The following is a 22,300-nucleotide window of genomic DNA, read 5'->3' as shown; positions in this document are numbered from 1 at the left end:
GTAATTGTCATTAATTTATCTTTTGAATCACCTTTTCCAAATTGCTTCTGTCTGAATATTTTAGGATGTGGGGAATAAGAACACATTTACCTCCATTTGTACCTTTTATGAATTTGTTACCTTCTTGCATCTCTCCCAGATTAAATCTTCCATTTCTGTCTAAACATGTTTTACTTTTGCAAAATATTTTCATAGGAAAATAGTTCCAATTCTTTGATAAATGTTATTTCCCATTTAAATTCTTCTTATGTTATTCATTATTTGTGTGCTGACAAAACTGCATAAAGTATTAACAGAAGCAATTTCAAGTATTATAGTCTGACAGGAGAATGCTTTGATTTCTAGGTTTTTTTTTTTGATTTCTAACATTATTCTTAATAATATTCTACAAAGCACTCTGTCCCAATATATGTATTAAGGAAGCAACTGATTAATAGCATAAAGCTTATCATGAACACAGATAGAATGTTTCCCCTTAAATCTCTGGTTCTCCAAGCTATTAACTAGTCTCTTTAGATCACTATAGACACACACACAAACCCCAAAAAAACAAAACTCAGAACTAATACAATTTTCATATAAACACATAAATTTAGAATTAGATTGGAATTTAAGAGATTACCGAAAGATTGCCTAGTCCACTTTCCTGCTTCTTTCTGCCTGTTAGTCATCTTACTCAGTGCCTAGTCCAATTTTAAATTTCATGAGACTGAGGTACAAAGAGTGGAGTTATTTGAGGATAGCTAGTGACAGAGATGGATTTAAAATCCAAATCTCCTGCATAATGTGATTTTCATCACTCCCACCAGATAAAATAAACTACAGGACAGATTCTGAAGTAGTTTGAAGTCATGGAACAAACCAAAGCAACACACACAGACAAACTAGAATAGGACAAATCTATAAGATAAAATTTAATGTTAAATCCTATATTTGAGTCCACAAACCTCTATAACAAAATAAAAAACCCGTATTATTATAAACAAATGTTTTCTTAAAGGTACTGAAAGATTTTATATATTTAATTAGTAATTGGGATGAAAAATTAGACATTTCTCTTTCAGTGCTGAAATGATATATGCAAAGTATGTCAAAAACAAAGTAAAATCACTGATCCTACCAAGTTTGTTTTAGCTCAACTCTCATCTATGGAATAGTGGAAACATATGTAATATGTTAAAATGTCAAGATTTGAGATACTCGTCCTTCATCATTTCTAGTGAAGGGAGAAGTTAAAACTTTTTGTTCTGAAAAGGATCTTAATCAGTAGCAGTTTTGTGTGGAAATAACTTCATTTTATCAGCTTTTATGAATTTAATTTGTAAAACATTTTAAAGTATAATTCTCAGTTCTGAGCAAAGGGATTTTTGAACTACAATTAGCTAGAAAATTCAAGTCAACTAAAATCTTATTTCCCTGTCATGCTTAAGAGAATCTCAACAGGTATTAGAGTACATACTAGGAGCTAGTGACCATGCTAAATGCTTTCATATAATTTCTCAGTTGATTAATCTAACTTAGGCTAGAAGTGAGGTACCTTCTGGCACAAAGGAGATAACTAAGTGGCAAATTTTACATCAACAATAGGCAGTTCACAGTATCTGGCAATTCCATTTAAATACATCTCATGGACCAGAAATGAATAGGGTATTTTTTTTTTTAAGCTATACTTTATTATATAATTATAGCTGTCAGAAATAAACCTATGACAAAATATGTAAAATGACATACAAAGTGTTATAAACATTTTTAAATTAGTTTGCATAATTTATTTTTTAAAACATAAAGCAATGATTTACTATTATGGTTTTAGCAACCCTTCTGAAGTCAAAAGCAGTCCTTCTGAAGTCAAAAGGAGTCATTTGAAAGGTTTCTGTTACTGGGTCCTTTATATCAACTATATTGACTGTGAGTCTATTTCCAATCTCCTGAGACTGCAACTGTTTTTCTGTCAGGAACTGAAATGGCACCCTGATTTGTACTGTTATCATTTTTAAAAAGCAGGTAAAGTAAAGTAACAACAAAAGATAGGGAAACGATGCTTGGAAGTACTATAAAAAAGAGTCTCATAACTAAATACTAAGTCAGAGAGTCTCAACTTTTTGGTCTCTGGATACCTATGAACTCTTAAAAATGAGTCAGGGCCCCAAAGAGCTTTATCATATTGGTTACATTTATCAATATTTACCGTACTTAAAATTAATTTAAAACTAAGACATTTAAAAACATTTATTAATTTGTTTTAAAAATAAGCTATTATGTAAATAGTTTTTATGAGAAAGAACTATATGATCTAAAATTTTAAAAATTTAGAAAGAAGAGTGGCTCTGTTTTACATTTTTGGAAATCTCTTTAATGTTTCGCATTATCAGAAAACAGCTAGAGTCCCATATATTCTTTAGCATTCAGTATATCATGATATGCTGTTTTGGTTGAAATATAATGAAGAAAATACAGCCACACACTGACATAAAGTTGGAAAAGAGAAAACCTCACAAACCTCTCTAGAAGGGCTCGAGAGATCCACAACTATACATGAGAACCACTACACTAAGTACACAGTAGCTGCTAATAAACTCAGTAACTCATATGTAAATTATAAAGAGTTACGTAGAAAACTGTGTATATAGTATACTATCACAAGTAAAGCAAATTCTTCAAAATCATGTTAACTACAGTTAGGGTATAAAGTATTAACATGATGGTATAAAACTCCTATTTTACAACCCAAGGAGACAATAAAATCAACCTCATGCAGAAAATGATCTATCATATCCTGAAAATTAATGAAGGTTTCTCAATCTTGGCTGAATATCTGAATTATTTGGGAAGTTTTAAGCACTCACACATATAGATATCCCAATAATAAATGGGTCTCATAAAATGTAATAAAAGATACTTTTAAAAATAGCTGCTTCTGTTTGAGATGATGAAAAAGTTCTGGAAATAGACGGAGATGATAGGTATATAACACTGTGAATGTACTTAATGTTATGAATTGTACATTTAATTGTTAAAATGGCAAATTTTATGTCATGTATATCCTATTAATTTTTAAAAAGCAAAAAAGTAAGTCAAAAAAACCCAGCTACATCATAGCCACTTAAAAATGTAAAAAGTCACATTAAAAAATAATTCTCTCTCAGAAAGCCATGACATAAAGTAAACGAATCTTTCAAAAAGAAGGAATAAATAGCAGCTTGAACCATTAAGGAAAATAAATATCTGAAAAGAGAAATGTGAAGAACACTTTAGTTTACTTACCTGCAACATGCTGACTATCTCAACTTTGTTGAAGAAAATAAAAGACGTAAGAGTAGAAAGAAAATTCTCTTCAAAAACGGATGGCGTAGGCAAAATGATGTCTTGAATATACTGTACCCTATAAGTCTGATGTATTTTTTGCCTTAATTCAGAGTCTGTTATTGGTATAACTTCTTTAAACTTTGCAGTTTTGGTCAGGAATTCTCTATGCCTTTTTGGCTGAGCCAAAGCAGGGTCATATTCAAGGCATCCCACGACATCCATGATACACTCATCAGAAAACATTACCTCAAACAGAGTTGCCTTATTTAGGAATAAGATTCCTCTAATAATTTCATACAAATGGTGTAAGCCTTCAGTGTTTTCTAAGTTCTCACAGGCTTGGAACAGCTGCAGTAGTTTTTTAATATAGCCTTCATTTTCCAAGGCTAGAGCCAGCTTTTCCCTACGGATAGGTGAGGAGAGAACTGAGGTAATTAAGTCAGCAATCTCTTCAAGTTTACTTAGTTCACATGTAGGCAGGTCTATTAGATGACTGGTTTCAGGCATTTCTTCAAATCGTTCTTCTTCTGATTCATCAATGAGGTCCTGTGTGACTTCCACTGATGGATCCTTTCCTTGAACCTAAAAATACCCAAGTACAGCTGGTTACCTTAAAATATAAAATAATTCAAAATTTTGGAATTCAAATCATTGACCACTGAATTTAGGTTAAAAACAGCTTGCAAATAATCAATACTAGTATTACGGTCATTGCTAATTAAAAGTGAAGTCTAGAGGGGGAAAATACACTGTTCAGGGTCAACTGTTTGAGTCTGTTACTAACTACAGGTTATTTCACCTCTAAATTTTCCAACTTATAACTTAAGGTTAACTCTAATCCCTGACAACTTGAATATTTCAGCTGATGTTATGTAGATTTGTGGTGTTAAATTATGTAATAACCATGCGAAGTTAATAACTTTACTGGATATTTTTTAATTTTGCAGAGGGTAACTCTTCTGTTGGTCCCCAAATTCACTCTGCATGACTCTTAAAGCACTATCACATTGGCCTGACAAGAACACTACTGAGTTTAAATCAAATTAAAACCCAACTCCTTGTACATTAAAGAGTACAAAAATAGGATTTTCTCAAATTCCTTTTGAAATTTGCTTTCAGAAAAATATTTGCTTTTGCTATGGCCTGAAACTGCTCTAAAAGATAGTCCATTTTTTTAAAAATAGCATTTAACATCTGTGATAAAGTCTTCAAGTTCTAATATTTATATAATAAAGATCATAACAAAGAATAAAGAATTGTTTTATGATTCAGGTTGACAGCTCTAAAACAGCATGTCTAATGTAACACTTTATATAATGAATTACTCTATTTAATATTAAAAAATGTTTAAAACTTCACTTTTCATAACATTTTCTAATTCCTAATATGAGTGTGATTATATATACTCTTCTCCGCCTCAAAACATCACAAATATCCTGAATAAAAAAAATTCCAAACCCACCAAAGCAACACATGAAAGAATGTCTAAGAGCTTAAAAAAAGGTAGACTAACACACAAACATACTTTTTTTTCCTAGAAGGATGAGAGTACTTTTTTTACTTCTGAGTTCTCAACAGAGTAGCTGGGCTTAAGGAGACTGACACATAAATATAAGAGAAAGTTTAAGTAACAAGTTTATAAGAACAGTTCAGATAAAATGCAATGGAACTTCAGAGCAAGTGCAATTCCTTCCAGCTCCTGGAGGCAGAGGGGAGAAGAGAGAATGTAAGGAAGTCATCATAAAAGCAGTGGCATTTGAGACCTTACACGGACTTTCAAAGATAGGATAAGATTCAGGTAGGGGATAAAGGTAATCAAAGTGCAAGAGGAATAGCACACAGGGAGAGAGATGAAAATATGTGACATGCATATGGCAAAGAGCAAAACTGGAAATGTAGACTGAAGTCCAATCATGGAATATCAAGCTATAACACTTGAATTTTTGTGCAGGGAAGCAAATGTGCAGGACTGTCCTTTAGAAAGTTCACCAGGTATTAGCTGTATAGAATAAATTTGAGAACATATATTAATCAGGGTGTTATTTCAAAGTTTATACAAACAACTGAATTTGGATAGTGATGGTGAGACAGGATAAGGAATAGCTACAAAAAAGAGAAGGAAGCAAAAATGACCCCATAGTTTTAAACCTGTCATTAGAAATATTATGGCTCCTTTGACAAAAACTGGCAACATGGGAGTGGAATGGTTAATAAGAGTTCAGTTTTATGGAGTTCGAGGTATATGAATATCATGCTGGCAACTAAATACATGGGCCTACTACTCAGGGAAAAGAATAGGACAGAAGATAGAGATCTGGTATTAGGACAACAGTTAAAGCCAGAAGACTCTGACAGTAGCCAGAGAAAAGAGGAGTGAAGTGTGAGGTGGGGGGAAGAAACAAGAAAAATAATTAGAGGTTATAAAGAAAAAAAAGAGAAAATCAGAGGCATTAACTTATACTTCAAATGAATATTCTGCACATGTTTAAGACTAAAAGCACAGTTCACTAGATTATAGCATGTTTATTGCTGTGTTATCTAGTATTAATCCTTACAAGCTTCCTGGATTCTCTCCTAAACTTAATTTTCATTGATATGATCTGTCAATTCCACATAAACCTAAGTGTCTTATCTAGTTGTCAATAGTGCTGTCCACCAAGTATTTCTGGCTCTCTCCCTTTTGTGGTACCTGAGATTTTTTGCCTCCATGAAGTCAGATGTAGCTGTGACTTCCTTTGGTCAATGAAATGTGAGCAAAAGTGCCATGTTTAACTTCTGAGCAGAAACTTTTAAAAGCCAATGCTCTGATTTGCCATCTTTCCCACTTTGCAATGATCCTGGAAGTATTAAAATAAATTCTCTATCAACCTGGGTGGTCCCTGAATGACTGATGAGCGCAGCTCCTTCTCCTCCAACCCTGCCCATCATTGGTCAAAGAGCATAAGGGAAGAACAAACTTTTGTTGTGTCTGACAGGCCACTGAACTTTTAGAATTTTAATACAACATAGTATGACCTTAACATTCTTGAAGTCAGTCAACTAAATGTGCTGAATGGATTCTCAATATATCAATACAGTTTTCAATGAAAATGTGTTATTTCAGCACTCCTACTCTAGTCCTTTGCAGCTGTTGCTTTATTTTTTTTCTTCTTTTCAAGTCTCAGAAGAGACTTTCTTTCCTTCGAAAAGAAGACATCATCAGTACTCAACTTCCTCCAACATTCTTCTCCATTTCACAACTTACCTTCACCCATTTCCTTTATCTGTTTCAAAGAAAATGTCTCTACCATTTTCTGAGGTTAAAACTTCCTACATATGTAATTTTGACTTTATGCTTTCTAAAAGCTCAATATATGTCAATTATCGCAGCTCTCAGCTTTATAATTTCTGCCTCTCCAAAGGTTCTTTTTGTTCTACCATTCACCATTTCTCTTAAGATACTTATTGCTCTCTGAGCATCAAACTTTTTCAAAGAGTTCTATTTTCTCATTATAAGACGTTAAGAAATGACTGAGTAATATGGTTTTTACTGAAATTGAAACTGCTTTTTCAAAGGTCAGCAATGACCTCCTAAACTGAAAAATAAAACCTAACATATGGCTCTGTGGAATATCATGCAGTAGTCAGAAGTAATAAACTAAACGTATATTCAGCAACACATGTGTATCTTAAAAGTAAAAAATTAACCTTGCCTGAACCAGCAGAGTGGCCAAATCTAGAATCCCTTCCAAAGGTGGAAAAGTTTAGGTAAAGATCAATGACAGATGGAGAGGAAAAACAGTAACTGAAGGCAAAGGAATGAATACACAGATAAAACGAGGAAAATCCAATAGTTAACACTGAAAGGCTACTAAAAAGGCTCAGAGCAAGAGATGATATTCTCTTAGCTCAATTATACCAGATGCCTGGAAGGATGAAGCCGTATGTTTACCAAGACCACAGCTGCTCTTAGAACCTGACAAGGTCGAATGGAAACGTATAAATAAACATGATGAGTGATACCACTCTGGGAGACATTTTGTCATATGATAGGATTATGAACTGAACCAACTGTTAACAACTAAGTGGGATGCTAGTAATATGCCAGTTATCTATTGACTTTTACTTTTCAAATTACATCTACTACCATACTGCAATATGGTATAACACTGGCATTGTTGGTTCAACTGCCTTATGTGCATAAACCTTATGACTGATCAAATGTATTGAGAGATTGAGTTAAAGCCTCCTTAGAATTTAATGCTGATAGACAATGACTGGCCTGAAGAACAAGTGGATTTTGTTAACCATCAGTTAATTTCTATGCTAAATACTTCTGTACAAGTTTATTATAAAGTACAAATTGCCATCAATAGGAGAGGAATGAGTAATCAAATTAGAGGCTTTAAAGGACAGATTAGTTGTTTCTTTAAATCTATCTCTACCCCAGACTGGGTCCTCTAAAAGTTAGGCATATTCATACTGATAGTATTGCTCTGTCATATAAATGTTATACTAAATGTAGATGCTTACACAAATATGGTTGTTTTGTTGTTAAGAAAATCTCTTAGCCAATGGACAAGGGGCACCCTTTGCAGTAAAGAATTAATCTTGCCCAAAGAAAGGTTTAGCCTTGGTCTAGTTCCTGAGAGGTAACCTCTAACTGCTGTGAGTAAGCTGTCTGATAAGTGTTTTTGTTTACCTGGGGGCTTTAGGCTATGACAGATATTCCAAATGCGGGCAACTATGTGGTTGATAGTAGAGGTCAACCTCTGGAGATGATGGAAACTTAAGTCAGCTTTGTCGGCAGTCAGCCAGCTTCTATGACTAACTCCTAATGAAAATGCTGGACACCAAGGTTTAGGTATGCTTCCCTAGTCAGCAATACTCTGTACATGTTACCATACATCATTGATGAAAGAAGTAAGTGCTGTATGAAGGACTATCTTGGGAGAAAAATGGAAGTTCATGCCTGAAATTCTTCTAGACCCTTGACCTATGTGCCTTTTCCCATTGGTAATTTTAATCTGTATTATTTTTGCTGTAATAATCTACAACCATGATTCCAACAGTTTTGTAGAGTTCCGTGAGTCTTTCTAGTGAATTAAATGAACCTGAGAGTGATCTTGGGGACCTCCTGAACTGTGTAAGTGAAAAGAGTAAGAACCAAATTTCAGCAAAAATTTCTAGGACATATGTATGAAGTCTCCAAAAGCATATATTAAATAGTAGGTGCTGAGGTGTGGGGAGGGGAGAAATTGGGCAAGGTATAACCTAATATGCTGATCACTGAAAAATATTATCAGTATATAAATTTGTTATAGCATATATATACATCAACGGCCTAGTTTTTAAAATGATGTTTGTCTTCTGTTTTATTAATTCATTCTTTAAATATATATCGAGTGTATGCATAACAGGTACCAGTTGCCATGCTGGTTTCAGAGGATGGAAGAATAAAATATAACTTTTCAGTAATTTAAAACAAAAAAGTCTTAATATACTGCTATTAATATTCTGAACAGTCATAAATAATATGGTAAAGTTATTATTCTTTTATTGTTAAAGTTTTATAACCTTCATTCTGTTTGCATTTTCTTAAATCAGTTTTTTCCATAATTCATGGATGAACACACGACATGTTTATTGCATCAAAATAGAACAGCAAATATTTGTGGACTGCATGTGTATAAGTCTGGAATCTTACATCTCACTTTACAGAAAACTTTGCAAACATAAAATTAATCTCAATACCTGGAGAACACATGAAGAAAAAAAGGTAAAAATTAGGACCTTCTTGCCATCACCACCAAATTTCCAGGTTGAAAACAGGCAAAACCAAAGGTGAAATAATAAAACAATTTGCATTATATTCTATGTATATTGTACTAATTAAATAGTGTTTTCAACTGTTCATCAACTGCTATTCTTTTAATTAATATTGTATACTAATTATGCTCCAGTAATACATGATGCATAGTAAGATATGAGGTAGGAAAGAAACCATCTACTCCCAACTTAAGTTTAGTGATTTAGAGTTGTACGGCAAATAAGCTTTATATGGAGTCAGAAGGTTCGCACTGCACTTAGTTGGGCCACTTTACTACGCTGTGTGGCACTGTTATTGAGAAGACCGAGGAAAAAAAATGACTGCAGTCAGATGCATAAAACTAACTCAAGAATCTTCAGTGATAAGAATCACTAGAAGGAAAAGCTAATGAAAATGAAAATGACAATTGTCAAAAAACATTAGGCAACCCCTGAAACAGTGATTTCTATAGAAAATGGTAGTTAAAATGAATATTATGATTAATTTAAAATTCTAGTTACCAACTGCTGCAGCAAAGATTTACCTAAGGTGATATAATGATTAAATATAATGGGGAATCCTGAATGGGATCCTGGACAGAAAAGGGACATTGAATTTTGGGTGGAGGATATCTAAATAAAGAATAGACTTTAGCTAATAATAATGTATAAATAATAATAAATGTATAAACATTAGGTTCATTAATTGTGCCAAGCATATCATACTAATATAAGATGCTAATAATAGAGGAAATAGGTGGGGGGAGGAGATGTCAAGGAGGGGAGCATATAGAAACTCTATTTTTTGCTCATATTTTCTGTAAATCTGAAACGTCTAAAATAAAAAACTTTATTGAAAAATTCCAGTTACCTGAGAGTTACCACCTATCCTGTGTCCTGCTACACTATAAGTTCTTCATGAGTTGAAGTCATGAGCAGTTTTGATCATTAGTGATCATGCAGTATTCATAGCCATTAGGAAAATGGGTTACTGAACATCAAAAATCTAAAAGCCTTAGAACATAATGTTTTTTAGTTTTTGTTTTTGAAAGACCTTGACATTTTACAGGGCATTATTTATGAATATATGCTATCAAAACCTAAAGTGGTACACAAAATTATGGTAATTCTTTTTTAATTCTAAGTAAAAGAATTGGCTGTAAAATATAAAGGCAATTTCCAAAATCTCATATGAAGACATTATCTTTCCAAATTATAACATATATCTTTGGAGTAAAAAGAAAAAAAAATATCAAGAAGGCATATAAATGTAAGTTAAGTTCAAAGAAACTTACCTGACAAATTTTTTCCCAGATCTCATCACAGCCAGCTTTTTCCTGAAAACTCAGAGCCAGATCATAGTTTTCAGCTTCTGACCAAACGATTAACGTATCCTGTTAAAAAAGCAAAGATTTCTACATCATTACATTAGAAAAGAAATAACTGGTAGTTAAAGTGAATGCTATGATTAATTTTATAGAACAGCAAATATACGTTTTACAAAGTATAAATAAAAATAGCACAGCAATGACAAATGCCCTCTAAGTGTAATTAATGTACAATCAATTGACATCATATAACTGTATTTTGTTATCCTTCGAAACTTAATATATTGGCAATGAACTAGTAGCTTTGGTACTAAAAATGACATTGAACAATTTTCTAAAACAAAAAATATTAAAAAGGGTTAGCAAGCTCTGGCTCATGCTACCAAGATAATGTTTAATGGAAAGTCTAGCCATTCTTGGCCAAACGGTAAGTAGACAAGTCTAATCGTCTATTTCCTATTGTTTCCAGAAAGACAGCTGTTCCACTCAATAACCACCTACCATCTACAAGTTTATTTTTCCCTTTAAACTGGTTGTCAACTATTTGCATATAGGCTAACTAGTAGCTGAAAATTATTAAAGTTTAATCCTTTAAAAAATTTTTTTTTTAATCTGGAAAAGCATTCAGGGCATTAAGGAATGCAAAACAATGGTGAAATAGTATCTAGTTTAATACCTTAGGTTATAGAAAAATCAATAATTCCAGGTTCAGGTTAAGTGTTTTCTCAGAATGTCCTTAATTACATCCCTACCAAAAGGTGAGTTATTGCTTTTGGGAGAAAGCTGTTAACCCCTTTATTAAAAACTAAGGTTTGAGTTTAAATTAACACACAAACGTTTAAATACTAAAATCACTGAAACACTCAAATGAAATAAAAAATTTTAGGATACATAATAAAAGTTAATATGGCTAAACTGATTTGCAAAAAACGTGTACTTGAATTTATATCCTAATTACCAAAAATATAATCTATGGAAATTCTTTATATTTAATAATTGTTCATTTGCCCTCATATTAAAAAATGTAAAACTAAAAGTGAGCTCCAGACAATAAAGACAAAGTCTTTAAAATGAAAACATTTCAATATTTGGTAGTTCTAACCAGTAAATGAAAAATATCCTTTAATTGTTCTAAGTCCCAGATTAAAACTTATTTGCTGTGTAATCAGGTAAGAAGGACAGTTAGAAATCTGTTTTCTAGTTTCTGCCAGGCCATGCTTCTTGGAAGGAAAATTTGCCACCAGGTATTCTAAAATTTTATCAGATCACACTTTTGTTTAACAACTTTCAGTGTCTCCCACCAACTACAGAAGAAGTTTTGAAATATTTTTTTAAAAACCAGAACTCTTTTTACAAAATGTACTAAAAATCTCCGTGTTAAAAAAAAAAAAAAAAGATAAAAACAGTGCTACTTAGGTTTAACTAGGGCACCTACTCAGGCTCTGAGTACTTTCTTCAGGCCCTGAGTTATCTATCATTTTAGAGCCCTCCTCAAAACAGCTTCATGAACAGTGATCTACAAAACTTTTTTTTAAGTCTGTGCCTTAAATTACTTACATTTTATATACAGGAAAACAATATTAGTATAGCAATACTTTTAAAAGCACACCCCAAAGTAGAAATAAAAAGGTTTACTAAAAATTAAATAAGCAATATTTTGAAAGGTTTGAAATATATCTCCATATCATCATTAGCTTTTTAAGACCCAATATACACTTAGGGTTCAGTACACCTATAAATGACAGTTCATACAAATCCATATGTAACATCATCTTTTTAATAATTCTGAATTTTCTGGAAAGGGCAACTTCTTGTACGATGTATTTTATCATTGTTTCTGCTTCGTCACTTGGCTGACAGACCAATTACACTAGGAGTGTAAATATCAGTTTGACCATTATCTTGTTCACTTGCACCAATATTGGTTTCAACCTTTTTTATGGTACTTGTTCATTTTGTAAGGGTTACAGGATAGTTTAAACTGGAATATATCTGTAAACAGTTATCTGCATAGAAAGGCTACAATAATTCACAATAGGTGGAGAACAGTTCATGGAAATGTTGCTCTTCTCTCAGAATATCACATTTATTTATGACTCGTGACCACCTGACTTTACCAAATATTAGCAAAACTCAATTTCTGAAAACAGGTTTCTTCTCAAATTTTAATGTTTAGTAATGTGTACTGCATTTTGGAGATCACTAGTACAAGAAAATGAAAGCCAAAACCCTTAATCCAGGCATTCAAGGTCCTTTCCATTTTGGTTCCAATCTACCTTCCGAGAAAGTCCAAGTAGGCAACAAAGTCTGAATTAAGGTAACTGAGTCCAACTCTTCATCATTTTTTGTTCTTTCCTTTTCATTCTCAACTCTTTTCCCTAAGCCAGTCAAAATCTCAGAGACTAACTGGGATTTATATTCAGAATCCTTTTTCACCGCAAAGAGGACTGACGTTGGGAGATGGTCAAAAGACAAATTCCCTTTCCTATCCTTTGGGGACAGAGTTGGAGTGAAGCCCAAGAATCTTTATTTTTAACAAGGGTACCAGGTAATTATTCTGGTAAATCAAATTTTGAGAACCTGACCTACATGTACCTCTAGCTGGTTAACAGAAGACAAGCAAGTGCCATCAGAGTAGGCACCTTCGAGCTCTGTTTCTACTCCAAATGGGTAACAAATTTCATCCTTCCTTCTCCCCATCCCGCACACTGTCTCAGAAAACAAACAAACAAAAAACCCCGAAGAAGCACTTCTCAGAACTGCTTATTCCAAAGGTTGAAGTAAAAAAAAAAAACAAAACTCCTACACGGGAGAACACAAAGTTGGCACAAGAATATTTAAAACAGAATGAAAAGGGTCAATGTCGGGGTTTCCTATATATTCAAAAAGCCTAGATATAGCCAGCCAAGCTCAACTTTTCATAGTAAGGTCTATTTTCAACCACTGTGCTTTGTGACATTCTTTTTGCTCATTTTGCATCACACACCTATCTAAATATCTAAGCATGTTATTAATGTCTCTGTTTAAACTGAGAGAAGCTTAGAGTTTTTTTTTTCTTTCTTTTCCCTCCACTAACTAAAAACATTTAATCAGCACTATGTCTCCATGGAAATCAGATTTAAAATGAGCTTGCAGGGAGAATAGAAAAAGTCAGTTATATTTGGTCTGGTCCTTTAAAAAAATAAGAAAGGTGATTATGTCTAAGCCCAGCATGGGAATAAGACATGAGCTGGAGAAGCTTGACAGTTTAGTCATTACTGAATCAGATTTTTGTAATGTAGTATCACTATATGAAATTATTTTGTTTTATATATTTAAACACACTATTTAGCCATGTACTGTTTAAATCAGAGGCTCTTAACCCAGACTCTAAATGACATCTTAAAACTATATCTAAAACTTGGTACATCACATCTTTTTTGGGGGAAGGGTCTCCAGTTTGTATATCATATTCACAAAGATATGTGACACATTTAAAAGCTAATAAGCTAATAGAATGTCTTTCAGTTTTCTCCCCCAGTACGGATCCACTTTATTAACATGAATAAAATCCAGTCATGAAATATCTGATTCTACCGTTTGCCAGACTAACCCTATCTCTGCATGTAATGACTGACAAAATTCAATATAGACAGAGCTTAAGTTTTTCAAAAGGAATCCTATTTTTTTAAAAAAGGAAAACAAATGGAAATAGTAGGCTTATCAAATTTAATTTGTAAATTCAAAATTAGAAGTCTGAAAATGAGTGAGATTAACCATAATGCAGCATCTAACTCTCTAGGTGTTCCTAATAGTAGTTAATGTAGTCTTTCTGAGATGAATTTTTAGAATCTAGTATGGTATGACATATAGTCCAAGACAGACATGATGATACTACTTACCACCAACACTAGCAATATCTTTCCCAAATCTGTGACATATTTGGATACAAGGGGATAAATCTTGACTAGAATTAGGACCCAAGTATGACTCAGTTTCACTGTCCACTATTTCTGTGACTTTCATCAAAGTATTAAGCTTTTTTAATCTTTTTTTTCCCACTGGAAAAGAGGAAAATGCTGACTGTATCGGGATTATCATAGGATTATGATGAATATAGTTCTCTTACTGAGCTTATGTGTCAGGTACTGTGCTAAACTGTTTCAGACATTAATTCACAGCTATTCTAAGGTAAGTAGTATCTCTATTTAAAAGATGAGGTTGAGAAAATTTGCTCAAAATTATAGCTAGAAATAATGACATTAAAGCCATATTCTTACTATGACGTGCTACAAAAGTGAACAAGTTCTAAAAACACACAAAGTTCTTAACAACTTTGCTTCTCCTCCGTGGCATTATTATTTATCTAGGCACCTCCCTAAACTCCTAAATAAGAAAGATCTGTCTCCATCTGATTCCTGAAAAATCCTCTTTGGCCCGGTTCCAAACCACCACCCAGAAAACACATCCCTACCCATCATCCTACTCACCCTCTCAAACCTAATAATTTACGTCCTCTACACTATATAAAGGTGCAGAGTGAACTCTATTACAAATTCATGCTGTCATTTTAATGCATTCAAAATTATAGAAATCTCTCTCTTGTATGCTTATTAGTCCATTCCCCACAATGACTCTCAGCCTAAACCCTAACATCCTCAGTTTCATTGGATTATTTTGCCAATTAATAGAGACACTAAATATATGAACATTTTCATCCATACCTCATCTTAGCGGGCATTCTTCTAATCAAAAACTAGAATGTTCTCATTCTGTTTCTTGCAGGATATGGAATAGCCATTTGCTGACTGACAACTGTCCTTTCCTTACCAAAATGTTGTTCTCCCTTGGTTTGAAGACAACACATTTTCTTGATTCTACGTTTTTTTTTAATTGCTTATTCTTCTTGTTTACTGAATCTTCCTTCTTTCTGATTACCAAACACTTAATATAGCAGCATGCCCTGTCAATTTTATCTTCAATATATATCTCAAATCTATCTACCTCTTTCCATCTCCACTGCATCACTGCTAACCTGATCTAACATTATTTCTTGCTTGGACTATGCTGCGATCTCTCAACTAGTATCCCATCTCAGTTATTGGCACTCTTCAATTCTACAGATTGATGTTACTATTTTGGATCATGTCATTCCTCCACTGAAAACTTCAAAAGTTTCAATTGCACTTAAAAAATCCAAACTAAAGATAGTAACTAACCCATAAGCAGCACTCAACCAAGTATTACTGGATGAATGAATTACTGTGGAAAATTCAACAGGGCTCAGCCTTAAACTGTTCTTTTTTTCCAATTTACATCTATTCTCTCAAAGGAGTTCTCCTCTTGCAGCTAAAAATAGCACTTAACAATTCTCAAATTAGAATCTCCTACAACAAACTCTTACGGTATTTCTTGTCTGAGATATTCATTATGACCTTTCCATTTATTTTACAATCACTTCAAAGCCTAAATGAAAAAAAGCAAAGCACAGAGCAGTATATAGTATGCTACCACTTATGTCAATAAAAGAGAGAAATATATGTGACAGTGCATATCTGTTTACATATGCATAATACCTCTTGGGAGATACACAAGAAACTTGTAACACTGGTAGCTTTTAGCAAGGGAAACCGTATGGAGTCTAGAGTGGGAGAGAGACTTCATCAAATACTATCTGAATTTTTAACAATGTGAATATATTATCTATTCAAAAAAAAAGTTAAAATAAACAAGCCTCTAACCAAATGATTACTGTAAACTGCTTCTTAACTTCCCAGTTTCTGGAAAGAACCATCATTTTCTTGGCCCCAAGACTCAAAAACACTACCAGTGACCTTTGATTCCTTCTCTTTCATATTTAATCATTCACCAACTCTTCCAGCACTTTCTTGAAAATATACTTTCCATTTACTATACTGAAACATACTTTCATTTCCTTGCATTTGAATTATTGCAAAAGGTCTTGTTACCTAAAGCTCGTTTCCCTCCCCACCAATTCATTATTCATGACTTTGCCACACTGGCTTCATAAACACAGTATCACTTTCATCATGTTAGGTCCCTACTGAAGAACCTATAATGGCTCCCTTTTGTTTGGCAAACTAAGCTCCCAAATAAGAAACCTAGGCTGCACACAGGCTTAAGACCTTTTGGGTCAGCTATTCGATTTCCTTCCATATCACAGTTCCTTCAGCAGATACTACCAAGAAAAGTGAAGTTTTTCTTAATGATTCTGGCTCAAATCAATTTCCTTTTTCTCTAATTTTCTACAGCCTAACTCTGTGGAATTCCAAATTGCTTTTTATAATATTTTGTGTTGGCATACACCTGCATATAATCTTGGTCAAGAAACTTAACTTTTCTGTACCTTAGCTGCATTATCTGTGAAATTCTTTCATGGGCTTTCAATGAAGACTGAATTAAAACACTATCAGCTATTTTATTATTCTGTAATTGCTTTATCTGTTATGTCTTATCTCCCAATAAAACCAAGGATGAAGACTTCTTTATACTTCTCTTATAAATCCAATTAACACACAATTGTGTTAAATATAAAAGGTACATATCCCAATAATTCTGCTTTTAGTCCAGATGAGGAGAACTGATTCTAAATAACTTAAAATTCTGACACATGTATCAGGCACTTTATTTCATGTTCGACTATATAATCAGTCTCTTTCCTTTCCAATGTGTTTATTTAAACACAAGTTTATTGGTAAGTATATGTTCCCCTTCTCATTAACTACTTCATATTGCCCACAGTAAACAAGAAAGTCATGTGAATCATGATGACTTACCAAATTTGAGTATCTGACATTCAACTCGACTCATTCTAACTTATTTTGAACATACAATTAATTCATTACGTAGCTCATTTTAGAACTGGTAAAAAAATGTCAAATATTCTTCTCTGCATTTATTCAATGTATGTTAATATAGTAAAATATCCTGTAAACTATGTCTTATTCACTCATTTTCTTAAAAATTAAAAACCCACTAATGGTCAATATACTTCGTATAAATTTTGGAAATGAATAATTTTCTGGACTAATTTATTGAATAAATTAAATGATGACATTTTAAAAAAGATAATTCTAATGAACATAGAAAAACAGCAACATGTTTAAAAATCCCAATTTGTGTAACTTGGCAAAAAGTGCAAATTGAACAAGACTTTGGTAAAAATATGAAAAATAATATTACAAAGAAACTAAGTTTAACACAACCTCCAAATGGCTGATTTATATTAGAAAAGTGTATACAATTTAGACAAAAATAAAGAAAATAAAACAAGTTTATCATTTACACAGGTTTATCATTCTTACATACAAAGCTTTTCCATATTATTCTGTCAGGAGTGCTTATACTTTAATGTTATTTAGTAAAAGTACCTTGTTTAGAAAAAGTATATAAAAAAAGCCCAATCATATATTATTTGAATGTGATTACAGAAAACATTTTTCAATGGTATTATTTTTTTAAATAAATATTCTTTCCTCCAATACTTTAATTTTCTAGCAGAGTTAAGATTTCACACAAAATTATGTCCCAAAGTTTCTAAAGTATTTACAGAACCACTGTGTTTATATGGACTAATTTGGGGGAACCATTTTATACACAAAACTCTGCCATAAAGTGACCTTTCCAATAGTAAGAATAGCTAAAGGATCTTGTATACAATCTGAGAAGAATCCATATTATAACTAATTTGTAGGGAATCGCATATAAGGACAGTTTTTTATATTCATGCAGATAGGGGGAAATATGACACAAAATATTAGTCTTTCCTTCCCCACAAACAAGCAAGCAAACATACAAACAAAAAAAATCATTAAGTAGCTATCTCGCAAAATTCAGCACAAAGACAGAGTGTAACCATCTGCCTGGCTGACTTAGAAATTAATTTTACTTAAATGTCTACCTTAAAACGTCTAAGGTATAGGAAACATCCTCAGGTGTTCAATACAGGACAAACGTTTAATTTGATTCTCCATCAAAAAAATTTTCTAAGCAGAGGGAAAAACTATTAACTGAACATTGAAAAAATTTAAAATATTTCAAAGAACTGATTAAGAATATATTGTATACAAAAAACAATTGTTTAACAAGAAGACTTTTACTAACAATGAGCTGTACAATAGACATAGTTTCACTCCTCGAACAGGAAGTATGTGTTTCTGGGTATCCAAATTTTCATTGGCCTTGAAGAAAGTAGGCATTGATGATGTAAATATAATCTTAAAATAATTTATCTTTCCTTAAAAAATCTCTGCCATATATTCACTTTACACACCACACACAATAAAATTTTGGAAATTATCCAAACGTCTCACAATAGGTGTATATCATACATCAAAATACTATACAGTTTTTTAAAAAACAACTAGATCTACATTAACATGAACAAATCTTCAAAATAACGTGGAGTGAAAAATGAAAGTTGCAGAATACATGTAAGAATACGAGATCAATTGTGTAAAGTTTAAAAACACACAAAAGACTACATATTACATGGATACATACATATGCAGAAAAGGTAAAAAAGCATGTACAGAAATAATACACATCAACTTCAGAATAGTGGTTACCTATAGGGAAGACAGAGAATGGACAGAATGAGATGGGTACAAAGGGGGCTTTACTCTATCCATGATGTTCAATATTACAAAAAGATTTGAAACAAATAGAATATGTTGACATTGTTAAATCTGGTAGTGTTATATAGACACTCATGTTATTCTCTGTACTTTTCAATTTTGAAATCTTTCATAATAAAAATGAAACATTCACAGAATAAAGAAAAGGTTGAATCATTGCTGCCATTTTCAGATTAATTTGGTATGCTAAAACAGCATAGGGTTTTCTTTTCCCAAATAAGACAATATTAACTGAAAACATTACATAATCAACAGTGTACACTTTTGCAAAGTATCATTATATTAAAAATATACAATGAAAGAACATGATGTAAATGCTTCTGCTTCAAAACTCTACCTTTGTTTGAGTCAAAGGATCTAATTTCACACCACAAACAAGCTTTCCTTGCTTTAAAGAGTACTCTGAGTTTTCTTGCATGCCATTTCCTTTAACTGTGATTGAGAATAAAAGACAGTATACAGAGTATAGCAGAGACCTGGCTAACTGTAAATTAAATAAGACTAATGAGTACATTGTATTCTAATATAAACTAACAGTGGCTCAAATCAAAGATAATAAATCACTGCCAGTACAAAAACTTTCATTTTTCAGTTTGAAACTTTTAACCAGCAAGGGAAATACATATGATCTGTAACTGTTTACCAAACATGCTTTTTCTTGTCAGGAAAGCTTTCCCATCTTTGTCAGATTAATACTTCCATGATCACAGATGAAGTCTTTCAAATTAAAGATAAACAACTACTTGCCTGTTGTTTCTGATATGCAGTGTTTGGATTTATCTTTGATTCCAAGAGTAGTGATCCTGAAAGATAAAATGTAACATGTATAAATTTCAACATACGAAACAGAATAAAAAAAATCAGAGTTCACATTAAATAAAAGAAAAAAGTTTTATGTCTTCACTTAGCTAGACTTTGGGTAATCAAACGTATTCCAATTCATATTTTTTCTCTCCAGATCTGGGCTTCATATTTAATGAACGTATCCTATCTCCAGAAACCCTTAAAGGAAGAAAAATCTATCTAAGACCAACATTGAGACCAAAAATATAAAGCGACTAGATGACTATTAAAGTTTTATTGAAATGAAAATTTTAAGGTCTAAATGACGCTTGAAGCCGAACTCTTTTTAACAATGTTATTTTATTGCATTTCCAGTTTAACAAATAAAACAAATTACAAAGGACAACAGGAATTTAAATACAAATTACAGAACTGTATTTATCCTTTTCTTCTTAACAACAAAAGGTAGGCCACCTCATGTAGAAATAAATGTCCACGCCTATTTAATAGAACAAAACTGAAATAGTACAAAATACATTAAGAATAAATCGAAGACTGTTATTTTTCTATTATCTGCACATAAATGTTCAAGTCGAGGCGTTCGGATTACAACGAGGTTTTAATTAGGGCTCTACATTTTATAACCTAAAAATACTTCACAGAACACTCGCACAAATCAAGGAATGAAAGTTTACAATCTGCTTCGGTGTCCTAACTTGTTTAGGTTGTGAAGTATCCACAGCACTCCCACAAAGGCAGCCTGGACGGATCCCAGACCAAAGATATATGTGCTTGTGCGTACATGTATCGTGGCAACAGCCTGTAATAACCCCAGGCTTTGAAAGTTGCCTTTTGGTTTTCCCCAGCACCAGTCGACTGTGGCAACTGGGACTCGTTGGTAAAATTGGTTTAAAAAAACCCAAAAACAAAAAAACCCAGAAAGAGAAGTTTCATTAAACCTTTTACCAGACATATAATGGATAAAAAATAAGAAGGGGGAGGATCGGCTCCCGAAGACGAGTAGAAATCACTTGTCTCAGTATTCTTCCCTGCTCTCTCACACTCTCCCTTCTTCAAGAGAAGAGACTGGAGAGTAAAGGGTCAAATCCTTAACAGAGGTAGGAGACGAGGAAACAGAACTGGTGTCTAAGGGTAAATCCGGACATAGTAGTTTGTTTTTACCGTACGGAAGTGCAGGCACAAAGCCAAAGCGCTGTCCCAAGCAGTGGTAACAGTACCCGGACTGCGGCCTAAACCCCAGGACTATGCACAAATTGGAGGCGCTGTCCCCTCTCCTACCGTTTCAATAACCTTACCGTCGGACTCTGCCCGAACCAGCAGCGACATGCCCTTGAGCTCCTCCACGTAAGTGGAAGAGACATGCCCGGTGCCTCGGTCGTCCCATTGCCGGTCTTCATTCAAAGTATAGACTTTCACTCGCCGCCGCGTATCCGACATTGTGGCTGCTGTCCCCACCGCTCCAGCCGCCGCCTCCTCGCTCACCTTGTCCGCACCCCTCACTCTTGAGAAACGGTGGCGGTGGCGGCGGCGGCTCCAGAGAGGCCCGAGTTCACCATGGCTCCTAAGGTTCAACCGCGGGAAGGGGCAAAAAGAGCCACCGAGACCTCTCCGGCGGAGTCCTGGTTACCTCTCACTTCACTCACAGCTACCCACCCTCCCCTCCCTTTGCCCCCCAGAGCTCTCTCTCCCGCCGCCGCCGCCGCCGCCGCCGCGGTAACCACTACACATCCGCCATCTTGTAACCCGATTCTTTCTGCCTTTCTCTTCCTCCTCCAGCAGGTTCGCACGGGCTGTCCTAGCAGGGGCTACGGTAGCCGACGAGTGCAACGCTTAGCATCTCCGCTTCTGCCTGAGCTTCCCGGCTTAGCTAAAGTCTGCGTTCTCGCGAGGCGCGGTGCTGTACCGTGGTGGGCGGGCCTAAGTGAGATTTCTTCCTTTCTCGGCCCCGCCTACTGGTGTTGAATCTCGGAGGAAAGTGTGGTTCTCGCGAGCTCTCCGTCTCTGCTGGTGCCGCGAGACTTCTCTGAGTAGAGCGAGAACGGAGTCGTGGATCCCGGTTGGTGTGGTTGCTGTTTGCACCCGGCATGCAAGGAGTCGTGGGACCCAGTTCTGAGGAAAAGCAAACCTGGGAGGTACGCATCGTTGGACGGGACTAACCCAAGGAGATGTGCTCGTATTCCTTAATGGAAGTTCACCTTGTCAGTCTATGGGAGAAAAATTGTTTAAACCTCTTTCTGTGAAGACATAGAAACTTTGAGCCTTTTAAGGCGACCCGAAATCCACGAAAACTCGTTGTGGAGTTTGTTACAGTTAAACATCTCAGGAAGTCTTCTATGGATCTCCTGGCGATTATAACATATTACAAAAAGTAGTTGGCAATTTCCTATTTCCCGCCAAAGCGTTTCACTGTTAGGTTTTTGGTAACTGGCCATTGAAAAG

The 22,300-nt window shown here is 34.1% G+C and overlaps 1 protein-coding gene across 2 annotated transcripts in view; it reads right to left on the bottom strand.

The window, feature by feature from the left end:
* Nucleotides 1–21,607, bottom strand: part of PPP4R3B (protein phosphatase 4 regulatory subunit 3B) — a 57,799-nt gene extending 36,192 nt beyond the window's left edge. The window contains exons 1-4 of one of the 2 annotated variants that reach the window (XM_039887115.1): nt 21,157–21,607; nt 19,805–19,860; nt 10,389–10,487; nt 3,265–3,888 (exon numbers count right to left, since the gene is read on the bottom strand). In XM_039887115.1, coding sequence (XP_039743049.1) covers nt 3,265–3,888; nt 10,389–10,487; nt 19,805–19,860; nt 21,157–21,298 — 921 coding nt within the window. In that variant the 5' untranslated portion in view covers nt 21,299–21,607. The remainder of the gene's footprint in view (nt 1–3,264; nt 3,889–10,388; nt 10,488–19,804; nt 19,861–21,156) is intronic. The other variant, XM_039887116.1, reaches the window with a different exon arrangement.
* Between the last annotated feature and the right edge of the window lie 693 nt (nt 21,608–22,300).

The sequence above is a fragment of the Pteropus medius genome, unplaced genomic scaffold (assembly GCF_902729225.1).
Source record: "Pteropus medius unplaced genomic scaffold, Ma_sr-lr_union100, whole genome shotgun sequence".
NCBI lineage: Eukaryota > Metazoa > Chordata > Mammalia > Chiroptera > Pteropodidae > Pteropus > Pteropus medius.
The sequence above is the reverse complement of the archived record's forward strand: the minus strand, read 5'-3'. Positions and strand labels throughout refer to the sequence as shown.